Below are 19044 nucleotides of genomic sequence, written 5' to 3' on the forward strand. Positions count from 1 at the left end.
AGAACCTTTTTTTCACTATAAAGAACTTTGTGTACAATGCAAAAATTCCATGAACGTTAAAGCTTCTTTATTAACCATAGGTGCCAGCCTTTATTTTTAAGAGTGTATAATGCATAAGCAGACCGAAAAAAAGGAGCAACCTAAAAACAGTGACAGACTGCGATTACGAGTCTGCTGTAGGGGAGTTCGGTGCATTGGCGTCTGCATCTGGATCAAGTTGCGTTCCCCATCCGCCTGCCCTGGGGCCAACACACCATTAGTGCCAGTTGTGTGGAGCAGTAAAGCCTGCAGACCGTCAGCCCTGACGTCAGCCTGCTGGCTAAAATGAGCAGCCCGTGCAACTGGGTACACAGAAAACAAAAAAAAGTCAAAGAACGGGCTCCAACACCCAGAAACCCAGCAAGGAATGGGCTGATATTCCCGAAGGAAGTCTGAACTTTGATACGGTCGGATCAAAAACATGTTTGCCAATCCAGAAGGTCTGGAGAAAAATGAAAGCACATCAAGCCGTCCACCTTCAAAAAGCTGAGGGCCAATGAGATCGCTCAGCCTGAGGCAAAAAGCTTCTGAGGTACTGAAATAAATACGAGTCCAGGGATGAGCCCAGAGCTCTAGAGCGATATTCAACGTTACTGGCAAATCTGCCGACGCTTTTCATGTGGCTCCTGGGGACGAGGACGGCAAGCTGACAATCAAACAGCTGCTTTCGATGGCACAGGCTCCTGGACAGAGCGCAGGTGTTCACAAATGGTGTGGGATGGGATAGCTGGGAGAAAAAGTTGATTTGAGAAACGTACTGCTGCACCAAATGAGACCGGAATTAACTAGAGACGATTCATTGTAAAAGGCGATTACGGATAGAACTCTATAAAAGGTTGAGAGCATATGCAACACCAAAGTTTGTTTATCTTCCAAAGTTCAAGGGCCCTATTTTAACGACCTGAGTGCATGGTGTAAAGCGCAAGGTGCATATGTAGCCTCATCTCCCATTGTCTTTAAAAAGTCAACGGATGCAGACTTAACTTTACAAGCTGTTCGACCTTAAATGCGAAAATGTTGAAAGAGTGTACACATTCATCCTACAATGATAGAAATCTGTGAAGTGTTTTTTTTTTATTCCCATTTTAAAATCTCCTTTCTCAAACCAGGCTGTTCTGATATTCTTGGCATGTATGATGTAGTTCTGCACAGGCCCCTCCCACGATAATTGATTGACAAGGCCATCTTACCTTAAACCCATCCTGATTGAGCTGTCTATGCATCTATGTCCACGCAAATCATTCTTAATCCAGCAAGTCTCATGAGAACGGAAGAGAGGGGCGGGGTCAGCAGAGCTCATTGGTATTTAAAACAATATGAACTAAAGTGACTTGCTGAAAACAAAGCTGAAAAAAGGTGTTTTTATACTACCATTGAGAAATTTTAACCAAAGTATGTTATATACTTTTCATTAAAGACCCTAAAAAATCATATTAACTTGGAGTATGGGCATGCAGTGACCACTTAAAAAGCCAGTTGCTCTCGCGTAATGGCGAATTCGCTGTTGCATGGTGGGAATTGCAATCGCGGAGACTGAACGCATTCCCATAGAGGAAACATAGCTGCTCATGAGAAAGCAAATAGGTAGCTTAATTCTGTTATGATACATTTGCGTAGCCTACACAATAATAATCTTTTACAAATGTATTTAGATGCTCCTAAACACACCTTATTTTCAGACCAGCTCACATAGGGTTGCACAAATGGGTGCAAATTAATTTGCTATTTAAACAACATAGCGCAGGACATGAAAATGATAACTATGTCGGGATAACCTGGCAAAAAAAAAAAAAAAAAAAAAACTTGCATTGGTGTATGATATGCCAAAAGCAAAAACAAGTTTAGTTTGATTTTTACATTGAGATAAAAAAAAGCTTCAACAATAAAACATTTTTCTCCACATACAATTATTTTATAATATCTCTATATACTGTATAATATCTTACACAATTAATTTTTTTAATCACTATATTTGATAATATTTTAGCTAATTTAAAGTCTTATATTTACATTTATTTTTTTTATTTTAATGTATTTAAAATTATTTGAAAAATATTGTTATAATTATTTTAAAAGCATATACTTCACATATTTGTATATCTGTATGTGTCAAGCAAAATTTGCATCCAAAGCATCCAGTATTTGCAGCATTTACACATTTAACTTTTCAAATCTGGGCAATGTTTGAAAGCTAAAATATAAATGTGCTGTAGCCACAATGTCAGATTGACAGTACTCAACTGTCAAAAGGATGAGTGTCATTATAGAATCAAGAGACTAAAAACACAAAACAAATGTTTACCTGCAGACACAATTAGGAAAAAAAAGAAAAGCAGAAACTCTGAAATATTCTGTAACTTTCAAAATGGCTGCCGGCCAAAGCACCGCGGCACCACCCAGCATGGTGCAAAAAGCCTGAAAACCCGAACAACCTATTAGAAAAATAACCGGAGTCTGTGTTTACAAACACACAAAAACAAATGACTGCAATCAGCTTCAAACAAACCACATTTCAGGCAAAAGCCAACAAAGCAAGTCAAAAAAAGATTCCAAAATAAACTCCACATTTCTATTTCGCTGCTACGCTAAGCTCTGCTGAGTGGGTTTTATACTGCCGAAATATGGTTTCTAAAATATGAAATATGGTCTTCTGGGATGCTGGTTTGCGCTACTTTAAGCTGGTCCTAGCTTCAAACAAACCTAACCAGCATATGCTGCTTTTTTTTTTTTAAACAGGGTGGTCTCTAGATATGGCTTGGGTGTCTCTTTTAGCGCAACTTATTGGAATTTTTTCGCCATTTTATTGTCCACATCAACAAACCGCATGATTTCAGACGTGTGTTATGGATTTCAGCGTCACTAATACTGTGCTTCACGGACCCATTTTGCTTTTAATAACACCAAGTAATGTCCAAATGTTTCTCTTCGCAGATGTGAAGGAGGGGTCTTGAGAAGAAAGTTCACATTGAGGCACACTGGGTAATGTCAACAGATGCTGAAGGAATGTGATGTGGAAGAAAAAGCAGAGAGTGAGATGAGGGAATGAGCTCTTCTGATGAGAAACACTGGATTAGACGGATGCTGGCGATCCCGGGCTGAAATTGCTCTTTCGGACCCAAAGCCGATTAGAGGACGGGATGTGTGAGAGGTGACATCAGGCCTCCAAATCTCCAATCCAGCTCAGAGAGTACAAAACCATTACATCAAGCCTGGATTAGCAAAACGGACCACCAAAGACGAAATCTTGCTCCCTCTGAGAAGATCAGGAGAGAGATGATTGGCTAATGAGCGCTGTTTCTCTGATCTACTCATGCAGAGCAAAACGCTGCTGTCAGAATCATTACATAAAACATTCATATTTAGATGAAAGCCTGACAATATTTCCAGTAAATATTTCAGTGTACTCATACATAACTTACTAAATTTAGAACCAACTAGAACCATTGCTCATGTCTTCAGTGTCACATGATCCTTCGAATGCCATTCTGATTTGCCGGTCAAGATACAGCTAATATAAGTATCAATGTTGAAAAACTGTACAGTTTTTATGTTTTGTAACATTATAAATATCTTTACTGCTACTTTGATCTGATAATTTTGATGCAATGCATCTTTTCCGGATAAAAGTATTCATTTCTTTAAATAATAAAGTCATTATTAAAGATGTAGACATCAAAATGTACCATTCACTTAAACGTCCTTGGTCTTATTATACGTTATTAATCAGCGAAAGTAAAAACGCAGTATTTCGAAATAAAATAAATATAAAGATAAATCATCATATCATCATAAAATCCCAGACTTGCACCGAAGGAGGTACCAATTCAAATCATATGGCCAAAATTAGTATTTATAATTTAGCGTGCTTCCATTCACAAACGTACATCTTTAGTGTGGTTTCATCGCAATGCCATAACCATAATTTTATAAAAGCAATAAGTCAGTCGAGTCACAGTGATTTTACCACAGCTACAGCGGTTTTAAGCCGAGAGCAGCACTTACTCATGGTAAAATCCCTGTAACTGACCACTCATTGCTTTACTAACCCAACAGAATGAAGCCGTGCGACTATTGAGTGCTCATCTGTCTAGCGGATGGTTCGATGAAAAGCAAGCATATGAAACTCCATGACCTTTTCCTCTGCGAACACAAAAGGGAAAATACAAGCAGAAAGAGAGAAGAGGAAAGATAAAGGAAGAGAGGGAGGCAGGGAGAAACAGCACAGCTTACGATTTTTTCCAAGAATAATCAAACTCCTCCTCGAGCTGACAGTTGGACAAGGCGGCCTTGGCAGAGTCGAGGGGACAGATATTTGAGTGTGAATCAAAAAGCTGCTCAAAAGCCTTTTCTGGCATCTCAAGGCTGATTCTCAACCCTCGAAGCCCGATCACGTGCTATTCCTGTAGCAGAGAAACACTATCCTCCTTCACCCAGAGAAACGGGTTTGCAATGGCACATATCTGGATCACAAAAGGTTTATTTACAGACAGACGTAATTGAAACCGGAGCGGAGCTGAATCAACAGTGTTTATCTTGTTCAGAGAGGAGTAACACAAGATGAAAAGCACTGAAGGGCCACGGAGAGCTCTTACCTGGGCGGCTGTGGGAACTCATTGTGACGAAGGTGGCAGCTTTCTCTGAAGTGACTGGCTTGATAATGAGAGGAGCGTGTCCTGGCAGATGAGGATGTGAGAAACACCTCACGGCTCCTCTGGGGCTTGTTGGCTGGTCACCATCCACTGTTGAATGGGAAGACGAGTCAAAAGAGACACGGGACGGGAAAGAAAGGACGATCTCAGAGGCTCATAGTGCCCCCTCTGGCCGTAATCCAGCTCTGTGCGTCGGTTCCTCTTCGCTCGATAAGATTGAACTGTCAAAAGAGCAAAAAAACAAAAACAAAAACAAAACAGAAATTACGCAACGGCTATAATTAATGCTGCCGGCTGCCTACATAGGCGGCATCTTGAACTGAAGTACAGCCTCTCAAGTGAGCAATTTGAAGCACTCTACATATAAACAGCGCTACGTATAAAACCACATTAGAAGACTCAACTAGCATTTGATTTCAGTGATTTTCAGTTGATTTTTACACACTTTTGCTAATAGAGCTGGGAAATATATTGCACGGTATATTCGTACGCATCTCGTAGGTAAAGTCGTTTCTTGATTAGGGGTAAATCGCTTCACAGTTTCACTATATGCATTTGTGATACTTGTCAGTGATCTACGACTCTACCGTTCCGTTTAAAAAAAGTTGATATATACAGAAAAAGCCCATAACAAATTTACTAAAACGTAAAAACTAAATTTATTGTAAAACGTAATGCATTTAGATGATAGTACATAAATACTAAAATATAACTCAAACATACCAATTTAAAAAAAATCAAATTCAAATATTTATATTCAACATTTCTCTCACTTTGTCCAATCAGTATATACTATTTATATAACAGAAATGGAACACAATCTCATAAGAGAGTTCTTTTGAAACGCTCCATATACGAAGCAATTCCGCACGCCGTCCAAACAGTGCTTTCACAGGGATTTACTTGCAGTAAATTTTGTTGATCTGTGCTGTTAACTTTCAGCACTGAATGAACTATTTTTTTATAAATCAACATTATATTAACTTTTTTTTTGCATTTTTCCATTGGCTTCTCAAACGTGTTGCCTTACCATTTGTTCAACCGGAACGCTTCCTTACAATGTTCCCTACACTAGATATTGTATCACAGCCAGATCTGAAGCACACGTCACTCAAGTGGGCTTTTCCTGGTCAGTATACATGCGTGACAAAGGCCAGAGCAGAAGGACGCTGTGACACATTTTTGACACGCGGCGGGGCGGGTGTAAACCACCCTTTACCAATCTGCCACGCTGACACATTCCCTCCCAGCTTGCCATATTTGCTGTCACAGAGCTCAACAGAACTGACAATAACCATCACATGTCAAGCAGACGTAACGCAGCTCGCCCCACAATAAGTGTGTGTACATTTCTCCTTATGTCCACCTGGAACAAAGGAACCTGTCTGTCAGCATAACAACAGTATCTGGAGCAGTCTAGCACACAGCAGGGCATCACAGCTTAGCCATGTTATGTAACCATAAACATCAGCTGTTCCAAGAGAAATGAGGCCTAGAGTAAAGGAAAATCGCTCAGACTATGAGGGTGGGTTTACTCCAACACCATGTTTCTGACAAGTAGGGCTGGGTAACACTAATAGGGACAGGAATCTGCGAGGGTTTTTTCATTTCGAACCTCAACAATTAATTCTAACAGTTATTTTGGTCATTTTTAATTAGAAATCCCATCTCTCTGTAATTGGGCCCAACTATACACTAATCAAAATACACATGACTAAGAGTAACAGTTCTCACATTCATGTTGAGTTGCACAGGATGAGAATAATGACTCATTCTATTGAAACAAAAGCCAAGAAATGCAAAAATTCTGAGCTAATGAATTTTAGACTGATTCATGATTTTTTTTTTTTTTTTTGGCCATTTGGCCAACCCATCTTTCATTGTGAATCAGACTACAATTGAAAACCATGAATGCAAGTATCTACAGTGCCAATGTGATAGTGTGATCAAAAAATATTTTACCCATAATAAAAAAAAAACACTGAGTGTGCATTCACACTACTAATTCGGTTCGCTTGGTTCATTTCTTGCGGACCAAAAAAGGGGTCCTGGTCCACTTAGCATTCACACTGGCATTTTTGAAAGTGAATTACAGTGAAGATACTGAACCTAAAAATATTGAAGACACTGAACATAACAGCATAAAAAAAAAATCATATGTTTACAACCATAACGGTTTAGGTTGAAATGCTGTTTTCAGTGCCAATAAAAGTCCAAACAGAAAAACGTATCAATATCTGGAAAAAAAAATGGCAAATATCGGCCGATATATATTGACCTTGGTGGTGCATCGGTCGACCACTAATCACGCTGTAAAGCATAATTTGTAATCTATTTTACTTCAGCTCTTTGAGGTTGTGACATTTCAGTAACACGTCAGCATTTTCTGAACAAAAATCCAATAGAAAGTAGAAATGAATTTTATTCCTCTTTTGTGAAGCTGAATTTTCAGCATCACTACTCCAGTCAACGTCACGTGAACTTTCAGAAATCATTATGATATGCTAATTTGGTGAAAGAAAAAAAATTACAATTATCAATGCATATACAGTTGTGCTGCTTATTATTTTTGTGAAAACAGCGATATATATATTTTTAGGATTGTTTGACAAGATAACAGTAGTGTATACCAAAAAAGGTCCTGGACTGGTTCAGTAATGAATTGGTATTAAACAGGAAGTCAGAATTGAGATGAGAGATTGGAAAAATAATGAATTATGAAGTCAGACAGAAAGGAAAGTTGGAGTTAGTTTAGGGTTTAGATCAAAATTACATTTTTATTAAAGATTATAAAGATAAACAACTGGAAAAACGCGCACTGCTGAAGTCAGACCAGCAATATGCATTTAATAATAAATAATAAATAAAAAAAATATTACTACTTTAGCCACAAGTAATCAATGAGCGGCTGCACAAGATTCACGTCAGCGAATCAGACCACAAAAAAAAAATTTCGGAAAATGTACCATACCGCATGAATAACTGGGCAGTGCACATTTTACTTTTCGAGCTGTTTTAAAATCAGTCAAACCCATTGAAAACACCAGCTGCGATGAGGGAAACCATCACACAAAACACTCAAGGGCATGCCTGGTTTACATTTACACAAGGCGACTCCAATCCACACATCCATGCTCTCAAAAATCACAAATAAAAACGAGACTGCAAGTACTCGAACCCAATTAAACGTGCCAAGAAAATGTGATTTAATCTTTGCGACTCCCAAAGCTGACGTGAATTTTTCCGCGCACACCAGGAAAAGGTGTTGCATCACAGGGCCCTAGAATGAAGCGAAGCGTAATACTCCATTAATCTGTTTGTTTCAGAGAAGCACGTCTCCGCGGAACCACACACAATCTTTACGGGACGTCTGATTTTCCAGCTTTCCTCTCAAAGAAAGTATGGCTTCTCACTGGGGCCAGGTGGCATGGATTACATGTACTGGAGGGAGTTTAGTTCCAGCTCCTCCGGCAGTCTTTTGCACTTGCTGTCATCACATGTCTCACATGGCGCCATTCCCGCCCCATGAGCGTAATAAACAAAGAGAGAAAGTGGACAGGCACGGACACAGTGGATAAAGATCTCGAGTAAACGTGAGAATGCATGGGCGGAGACTTGGGCCACAATGACATATTTGTGAACAAAGTTGTAGGTAAAGTGTACAACTGAAGAGACGCCTATTTTATCAATGCATATATGCATATATGAGGAAGGAATGAATTTAATGATTCTGGTTCCAATTGGGGTTCGGATTCAGGTTCTTTAAGGATTTTATTAGATTAGGATTAGTTCTCAAGTACAAAAACTGAATAAAACATAAAAAAATAAATAAATGAAACATTAATCAATGCATGTTTGGAAAAAAAAAAAAAAAAAAAAATACGCTCAGATTCAAATTCAGATTCATACACAATTTTTCATACACACTTTTTTTTTTTTTTTTTTTTTTAACCAACAAAACAGAAATGGCTATTTACAAAATTATATATATATATATATATATATATATATATATATATATATATATATATATATATATATATATATATATATATATATATATATCTTGTAATATTTTTTCATCAATGCATGTTTGAAAAAAAATACAAACTTTACTTTTTTTAATTAAGTGTCATTTATAACAGTAATAATATCCAACTACACTGAAAATAACTAATGGTATTATAATTGATATTTACTGTTAAGTGTTAATATTTTAAAACAAAATTCTGGTCAAATTGGAAAACAAGTGACTCTTTTGAACTGGTTCTTTTAAGTAAATCAATAGAATTGTTCAAAGAGATTGATATACCCAATTCACAGTGACTAACTATGAATCTGAAATAATACAAACAAAAGACTTAAAAATATACTGTTATTCATTGTTCATTCATCTGTTTACAAATCAGACTGTTTTCCTATAAAATCTAGCTTATAAAATCAAGAACATTTTTTGCGATACAGTCAGCGACTGTAGAAAGATTCAATCAGCGATCAACTGAATGAACCGTTCTGTTTGTTTCAACCGAGCAAAGCAGAACAGACACAAAAATCGCACACTTCACCTTTAAAAGGTGCCAACGAAAGCCACTTCTCCGACATCATTTGCAGCGGTGTCCGTCTACATGAGGCGTAATGTTTTCCTCATAGCGTTTAATGGAGTGAGCTTCCTCCCTGACCCCGACTGAACACTACAGCTCAGTCACTCGCTCCCTCACGCCTCAGAGATCGCTGACCGACCGCATTCGTCCCAAACCACAAATGGCCCCGGCAGCAAGACCAGCGCGACCGTGTGAACCGCAGTGACGCATGGTTGACTCGAGGGAAACCCCTGATATAAAGGCAAAGCAGCATTTGAAGAGCCGCAAGGAAGGAGACGTTTTCCACCCCGAGCACCACTGCTATTCTCAGCTCAGGCTATTTCAGTACAGGGGTTTCTCTTGAATTTACATCAACGCTTATGAGCGTGTCAAAACATGTTAACTGCACTGCATCTCAAGAGGTCAAACCGGAAAACCGTATCAACTTGCGCGTTAAATTTAGGCACTGGTTTGAAGATGATTATTGCTTTAGATTACTCTCCACGGCGAGAACGTGCATGTAAGCGTTCGTCTTTCCAAACGGCTGGTTTCTACGCTCTGTGGCCATCGCATAATGTTCGTTATTTAAGTCACGTATTGTTTTAGTGCTTGAGCAACGAGTCCTACTTCTCAGGTGTCGGAGGAGTCTTCTAAGACAGACATACGTGGATGAAATAACGTCTGATAAATGTCAAGATAACGCACACACTAAGGATTCAAACGAAACTTATCTGAAAAGGTTTCTGATGCATGTTGAAAGTGCAGTTTGGTTGGGTTCATGCTGAAACGCTAGCCGTCTAACTTTAGATCAAGTTTGAAGAAAAAAAAAATAATAATAATAATAATAAACAAAAATATTACAGTGTCATTCTTTGTAGCGTTTCATTGCTTCTTGTTCAGGCCAGCCTCTACTAAAATATATATTTTTTTAAAATCACCGATTGCAAGGAAAAAGAAGTAAATGTGCACATTTTCTGTTGACATAAAATATAATATAAAAATAAACATGAAAAATGCTTAAAAATATTTTCAATATCATTCTTTCTGCAGTGTTATATAATAAACTGTCGTGTTGACAACTGCCAGGAAAATATAATATAAATATAATTATGAAATAATTATAATAATAATTAAAATATCAATCACCGTGGTATGAAGATGTATGGTCAAAACAGCCACAACTAAAATATTCTAAAAAAATATATTAAAAAAAAATTAAATCATGAACATAACTGCTAAAATAAATTAAATTAAAAAAAGAAAAAGTATTATATAAAAATAAAACACAAATATCACAATATTTTTCTTTCTACATTATTGCATTATTGGTAATACATAATTTAAAGATGCATGATGACGCCTGACACAACTGAAATAATAAAAATAAAGGTTTTATTTATGTAATGTGTATGTGTACTGTGTATATACATTGATATTCTTATGTTTAAATATATTTAAAATATAAACAAAAATTTTCTTATGAGTGTGTGTGTGTGTGTGTGTGTGTGTGTATATATATATATATATATATATATATATATATATTTATTTTATTTTTTTTTTTTTTTTTTTTTTTTTTTACGTTGAGTAAATATACATAGTGGATTTAAATTCACAATTTTATTAACTTCATATCTGCTAATAATCAACTGATATGCACGTATCTCCATTAAGGTGTTTCAGCACATCAGACACGGCCGTTTAAAACCCCTAATTCCAGGTTTTCCATGAACACAGGACACATTCAATACATAACAACTGCAACGAGACGCGTTACGCAAAGATCAGAACTGGAATGCTGGCCTAGTTTGAAATTAAACTGTGTCAAGAAAGCGGGGCGCAACGCTAACGGATAGCTTCAGGACAAAAATCAGCCAAAGTCGGTCAAGCGTCCACTGACCCTGACTGCTCACGTCTGGGGGTGTGGGCTTAACCTGGGGGAAAGAGAAGACGCATGCACACCCTCAGAGACATTTTGGTCTTACGTCATCCTGTCTGAGACAAAAAAAAAAAAAAAAAGTGAGACATGGCCGACCAGCCGTCTAGGGTGACCATCACGGAGGAGCAGATCTGATACAAGCTGACAGGCCCGAAGAGAAAAGGCGCGCTACAGACATCAGCAGGAAAATGACACCCAATCCAATATGACAGAACGCTGCCTGTGTTTGTACAATAGTCGCCGCTGCTCGCTCATGTACGCTACACGAGCAGGCCAAATATAATAGCGGTTAGCCATTACGCAGCGCTGAAGGAGCTAATGAATGTTTAAAAGCTTCTGATCAGAGTGACCATTTACTGCTTGGCAGGTCTGAATGAGTCAAAGCTAAGAAACAACACAGAAAGCAAAGCCTTTGGGAAGGCGGTTCCACGGCTGACCATAAAAATCTCTTTTCCCCAACGTCTTTGCCTCGGCTAAACCCCAGCTAAAGCTCTTTGTGTCACATTCCATTAAAAACTACAATGTTGCGCAACTTTTGAGGGAACCGCGTTGGAAAGGGACTCCGCGTCTACTCGCAGACAGGCTAGTGATTTTGAGTTGGGTTTCTAGCCAAGGCTGACGTGGTAAACGGCGATGCGTGCCATTAAATTCACTCTTGTGCCGCCCGTGCCCAAATGTTTCATTAAGAAATTCGGTCAATCGCTGACGTCTTGGTTTGGCTGCGTTAACGGTGCAAAAGGCGTGTTTAAAAACGGGTTGGTGAGCAACAGATTGCGTGTCTTTAAACCAGTGATTTGGTGCAGTAGGTGTTCATTAAAGGAATTAGATCAGCCTAAAATGAAAATTCTGTCATTATTTACTCACCCTCACTCCGCTCCAAATCCATAAGCTATTTTTTGTGTGGAACACAAGATGAGAACTCAGGATTATTAGTATTGAATTATAATAAAACCATTAAAACTCATTTTTGTTCAATGAAAATAGGCTGTGATCAGATAAAACACAAATATTACATGTAGAATTTTAAAAGTTTAAAATAATAATTTAATACATTTAGGTTGAAAATGATTTATAAATGATTTAAATCGTAAAAAAATGGGATAAGATAGAAAATCTATAAAAAAATAAAAATAAAAACAATAAGTGCATTAAGTGGATTACGCTATATTACAAATTAAAACCAAACATAAACAAAATAAAATGAAAATATGATATCATAATATTAATAAAATGGTAAAAATAACACTAAAACATCACAAAAGCACCATGGTAGTAATTCAAAAAGATTTTGTGTGCTACATTTCAAGCCACATGAAATATATGATAGCTTCATGCACAGATTTTCTTTTTTTTTTTTAAGTTTTAAAAGCAACCATAAATTAGATTTTTAAGAGTTATGGCGTATTTATGCACTACTGCTTTATGCTAAAACGAATGAGAATTTGTCGATCATTTACTCGTTGCTCTAAAACCACATTTGTTTTATTATTTCTTCTGCAGAACACAAATTATTTGTACATTTTAGGATGAACTACTAATGTCAATTATTCGACCTTAAAGCCCGACGGCGATGGTAACAATCAATTGTTGAAAGAAATTTGCCTTTTGCAAAAAGTTATGTAGAAATGCATGCAGGTTCAAGACAACTTGAGAGTGAGTAAATGATGCCGGGGTTTTTATTTTAAGGTAAACTACGTCTATAAACAGTCCGATGAGCAGCAAGGACTCGACATCTCCATTTCTATACAGGCCTGTGTGTTTTCAGATAAACAGAGCAGGAAATGAGCCTAGTGACTGTGTGCCTGCCTGGACTTTATGAGGGCAAAACAATCATCACTCACTCTCTCTCTTACCGCGGTCAATCACTTTCCCTCGGCTGTTGTCTGCTCCCTGCGTCCTCCGCTCGCTCTGCCAGCCAAACGGAGCACTACAACAGTTTCATAGCTGACAAAGGCCAGAAGGGTCACAGTCAGGTGACAATGAGGTTCGTATCACCTTGACTGATGCGCTGCCAGCAAACACTGAGTTTTCATTAAACTCATCATATAGACGGACAAGATTTTCATTATTGCAATCTTGGTTTCGGACAGAGCGGCTTGCCAAATGAACCCAAGCCTCGCCAAGTTCTGCCGGAGCACAATAGAAAACCAAGCAGGCACTTAGCAAACCAGAAGTGACACGGACACTAAATGATTCCACACTGTATGCAAAAGTTATTTATTCATCCCTACGTTGTTCCAAACCCATACAAATTCCCATACAAAAAAATTAAGATTTAAAAAGGAAGTTCTTCTTGCTCTGTAGTCTGCACTTCACAACAAAAGTGATTGATGGTTGCTGTAATTCCCAGAAAGACTTAAAAAGTATCATATTATATCAGTATATGGCTGCATGATTAGGAGACACAAAAACTAAATCAAATTGTGATTTAAAAATAATAATTCCAAAAAAACGGCTAAACATTTGTAATCATAAATCAAAAATAATGATTATTGTTGTTGTTAATAATCATCAATTCATTAATGTTGTTACTTAATAAAATGTGAAAATATTTTTTTCTTTCGAAAAATGTGTATTTAAAGTGATAGTTCGCCAAAAAAAAAAAAAAAAACTATTTACATAGCCTTATATTCAATTCAATCATTTAAAAAAAAAAAAACATAATATTTCAATTTTTTTATTAGTGTCATTTTTTTTTTTAATGGAGAATTATACATCACCTGAAAGCTGAGTAAATAAGCTTTCCATTGAGGTGTGACGAATATAATTAAACGTATATATAAGCTTTTCCATTGATGTAACATTTGGCAGAAATACAACCATTTGAATAGCTGGAATTTCAGGTTGAAAAACATATTGAAAAAAAAAAAAAAAAAAAAACACCTTTAAAGTTGTCCAAATGAAGTTCTTAGCCATGCATATTACTAATCAAAAACTAAGTTTAAATACATTTACGGCGTGAAATGTGTAAAATATCTTAAATCGAACATGATCTTTGTTCAATGATTTTTGGCAAAAATGAAAAACCACCATTTTAACCCATACAATGTATTTTTGGTTATTGCTACAAATACACTTCAATGACTTGAGACTGGTTTTGTGGTCCAGAGTCACATGACACTGACCTTTCTAGGATGTTTCTTCCACATAATAAAAGTGAATGGGGATAAGGGGCTGTCAAGCTCCAAAAAGGACAAAAAAAAAAAGCGCTACAAAAGAAGCATAACAGCAGTCCAAATCAATCTTGCACTATATCCCAGCCTTCTGAAGCCACATAAACACATTACGTGAGAACCAGCCTGAATTTAAGTCATGATTCTCTTCATGTATCCGGTCGGTCATGTTCACCACTCACAGTACGGAAAAGAGCAGTTACACATTATTATAAATATCTTTCTTAGCCCTGCACAGAAAAACAAAACAACAGAGGTTTGGGGAAAAAACACAAATATTCATTTTCGCCTGAACGAATCCTAAGCATCCAGAGACGCAGCAGACGACGCAAGGCCTCGGGGACATTAAGACGGTCCTCTAAATAACACTGCTTGCGATAAACATCCAATTTTCCAGTTAGGGGGACGACCTTTCTGCGGATCGCCAGTCGTACTTGTCATCTGTCCAGCCGCATTTACCACCTCCAGTTACGCCCCGTCTCCCGTTATCGCTTTCCCTCGCTAAGCATCATGTAAGAGCGGCTGGAGCCAAGCTCTCCCTCTCTTTCCTCTTCAGCCACAGATGCGGCAAACGGTGCAATCTGCCAATCTCCATGAGTCATCCAGCACTGTTAATTACGTACCCCGAGGAGTAGAATTGATTAGCGAGGGTCTCAAACTGATTTAAATTGTTATTTGAGACTATATAAAGCGTGGGCCCGAACATTGCCATTTAGTCGCATTCGCTAAGCGCTATCGTTACTCAGAACACTACTTCGCCAAGTCGCACGGGCTGGATATCTGGACACGGAAGCGCAAGATAGGATGAATGACGCTGCGCGCGTTTCAGGGGGGGGAAGAGGCGTTCGATTATTAATCGCTCAATCATAGACGAGTCGCTATGGGTTGACCGGAATGTCAATCGGTCTACAAGGTGCAAAATAAACGTCAAGTCATTGATATAACACAGGACCGTTTAAACGTTTTACTCACTCGTTAAAAACACAGTAAAAATCAGGAACACTGTACAATATAATTACAGTTTAAAATGAATGTTTTTTCATTCGAACATATCTTAGAACTTAGAATTATTTTTTATTGTGTCACATGATCCGATTTGCAGCCCAAGAAACATTTTTTGCTTACCGTTTGTAAATACCATGATATTAGGTTTTTACACGAGTAGAAAGTTCAAAGATCTTTCTTTGGGAAAACTTTTGAACATTTGAAGTTCAACACCAATATCCCGAGACAGGGAAAAAAAAAAGAAAAGAAAGGACATATATTTGGTTACGCAAAAACATTCTTTAAACTATCATTTTTAGGACCATTTTTATATGCTTTAGCTTTTATTGGGGGGTTTTTAATCCAACCATAAAATCTAATTATCATCATGCATTTGGGCATTTTTTGTAGACTTAAGTCTCAAGTATCATCAGTGTTGATTTGCGTCAGCAAATATAAAGCCATCACATTTATTTATTTTCTTTGCATTACAGTGATGAGAACGTATTAATTTTTTTTTTTTTTTAAATGGCATTACATTACATTACTTCTGAGCAGCTAAACCCATCTTCAAGAATGTTCAAGAATCAGTTAAAAACACATTTCTTCCATCTTTATTGGACCCTCTGACTCTGCTACTCTATTCTTCAATAAGAAAGAGAAACTAACTTTTCTTAAAAAATAAATAAATTTAAAAACTATTATTTTTGTATTCCACCTGTTAGTTTTTCTACTTATTATACAATTAATAAGCGTAAAAAGGCCTCTAACATTAGCCTGTTCTACTCTTTCTTCTATTCTGTTTTCTTCAGTATTAATTATATAATAAAAAAACCTTTTTGATTGCTTCCATTGTTCTTAATTGGATAAAAGCGTCCGCTAAATGTCTAAATGTCAATGTAACATTTGCATCAAACTTCACAGAGCAGAAAATCTTAACAGGTTTTTTTAAAAGCTTCGTAATACAACGTTTATCATTTCGCCGCCGTTCCTCGGGTGAAACGAGACCACTGATGAAAAAAAAAAAATTATAAAAGTGCTAAATAAAACAACCCAAAAACCTGGCGCGCACGTTATTTTTCAGTTGGTTCGCAGAAGTCAAAAAAGTGCACAACAGGGGTCGTGCAAGACTGGATTAACTCTCTGCTGCCAAGTTCCCAGAAAGCTGCTTTGACCTTCTTCCTGTGGGGCCTGGAATTTACAAGGTCTGAGCGCCGGTCCTTGAGAGCCGGAATGTGGAAAGACGAGCGAGCTTCCTACAGACTGTGATTAAAGCCTGGATTTATACGCCTGTGCATGATGCCACATGTTAAAGCTTCAACCGCCGCTATGTGTGACAGCTGCCTAGACCGACGGCGTGATATAACCACCGGCGGACAGCACAGCCGTCGTGACTCAGCTCAGAACACGAAAAACAGCCGAGGAGACTTGTCGACTCTCGTGTTCCGTTCTGATCGTTCACGTCAAGCCGAGACGCAAAAGATGCGTTTAACCCTGACTTAATGCGCCCTGGCAACCTTTGGATCTCGTGAAAATAACGTTTCCTGACATTCTCTAATTAGCGCACGTTCGGGAACGGCGCGTTCTTGTTTATTGTGTACAAGCGGAAAACAATCCCGGCCTCATTTCTGATAAGAGAATGGCTACTCCGTGATACAATCGAAAGTTACAGAATCGAGTCGGTTGACCGTTTTTAAAGGCCTTCCGAGACGTAGAGGAGTTTGTTTCTAAATCAGAACAGATTTGGAGAAATTTGCTTTACATCAAACGCTCACCGATGGAGTGATTGGGTGCCGTCGGAATGAGCGCGGAAACTATTACCTCTGGCAATAATTCACAATAACACTTCTTCCGGTGCTATTTCGTCTTGCATCACAATCCACTGACATATTCGACTAGAACTGGTTTGAGTTGTTTTTACTTGAAAATGGTGCTTGGTCTGTGCATTTTTCTCTCCCGTTTCGAACCATTTCACCGGAGAAAGTAATATTGTGGATTATGGATTTGTATTTTAACCAAAACCACTTCTACAGTTCCTACCTTAATGTAAAACTTAAGGGGTTTTTTTTGTTGTTTTTTTCTGACGGCACCCATTCAGGCTCCACCGGTGAGCAAGCGATGCTAAATTTTTCCAAATCTGCTCACATAAAAAAACAAACAAACTCAGCCTTCACTTTTTGGGTGAACTGTCTCTTTAAATGATACAAATCTGACACAAGCTTCATTATATGTGTAAATGGGATCAGAACTTCCACTTATATGAACTACCAAGTTATAAAAATGCATTTTTTTAGACACTGTTAATGAAAACTTGTCCCTGGTAACATGTCAAACTGTGACAACCAACTCTGTTTCCAAAGAACTGCTACAGTTTCAACACACACTAGTCTCTCAGACTCCTGCACAAACATACGCATATATTATGATAACAAGCTGTAGTTTATTAAGATATCAATAACACGGAGCGCTTAAATCTTTGAAGTCTCACTTTAAAATCAAATTTGCAAAATAACAAAAGCGCACATTTTATGATATTATTATTATTATTATTATTATTATTATTATTATTATTATTGCACGGTGCGGTCCAAAAATGCCTTGATTATAATCTAAACTATATTAGCTTATTCGAAATCTACGTTTATGACTCTCCGTGACCTGCAGGCATGAAGAAAGCGCATAAAATGAAACGTGACACAACTACTCCGAAACGAGAGTTACGATTCACACACACACACACACACACACACACACACACACACACACACACTGTTTTGATTGTTTCATCTGATCGCCCACAAGTTTCTTTCTCTTACTGAAGCGATCAGTGCATTCAAGGATAAAATCACCGGAGAACGCACGCGAATCGTCGCCTACCTCTCCGCAGCTCCGCCGCGATCGGACGCAACGCTCCGGACTTTATTCCCGTTGGAGAGCGCGCCAACGACGGATCCACTCGCCGACGGATTCCGCCATACTGGATTGTGGCGAGCGGATCACGTGTCGAGTCCCAGGCGCATGTCCTCCAGAGGCGGGCGCTCGCAGTCAGTCGAGCCCGCCGTCTTCGTGTTCTCAAACGGGATGGGAAGAAGTGAACGATTCCGACTCCTTAACGGTGCAGCTAACGAGTCTTTTGAGGAACGACTATTTGAAATGAGAAACTGACTTCTTGCATAGGCGCATTACAGACCTATCGTAGCGTGTATAGATCATTACAGATTTCTGCATATCAAATAAATGTAATCTAATTCTTTCGAAATGGGTGCCGTGACTTTTTAAACGCGACATAAACGCGATAGGCCCTAACTATAATGTTAAAAAAAAAAAAAACCTGTGGTATTTCGTTTATTTATTTAGGTCTGCTTTTATGAAGTACTACTCACTACAGCGACACTCATATTGTGTAACTATCTTTAACTACACATATCTGATTACCTTAAATATAGCCTAACTATTTTAAATAGGCAATAATTATGCTACTCGGTAAATAAATTTAAATTCATACGAGAACATGAAGGTGTTTGGGGGGGGGTTTATTCACTAAAAAAAAGCAGGTTCGTTCGGCGGTCGCTGGCGTTGTTCGCTTTTGATTCACTGAAAGAATCGACTCATGAGAGTCATTTATTCCAGAATCGAAACCGGACGGTTGATGCTCTCTGTTTTTGATTCACTAAAAAGAA

General features: G+C 37.9%; 1 protein-coding gene across 1 annotated transcript in view; it reads right to left on the reverse strand.

The window, feature by feature from the left end:
* hdac4 (histone deacetylase 4) overlaps nt 1-18396 on the reverse strand; it is a 238410-nt gene extending 220014 nt beyond the window's left edge. Inside the window, exons 1-2 of the mRNA XM_043249636.1 lie at nt 18242-18396; nt 4632-4909 (exon numbers count right to left, since the gene is read on the reverse strand). Coding sequence (XP_043105571.1) covers nt 4632-4653 — 22 coding nt within the window. The 5' untranslated portion in view covers nt 4654-4909; nt 18242-18396. The remainder of the gene's footprint in view (nt 1-4631; nt 4910-18241) is intronic.
* Between the last annotated feature and the right edge of the window lie 648 nt (nt 18397-19044).

Source organism: Puntigrus tetrazona, chromosome 9 (assembly GCF_018831695.1).
Source record: "Puntigrus tetrazona isolate hp1 chromosome 9, ASM1883169v1, whole genome shotgun sequence".
Lineage (NCBI taxonomy): Eukaryota > Metazoa > Chordata > Actinopteri > Cypriniformes > Cyprinidae > Puntigrus > Puntigrus tetrazona.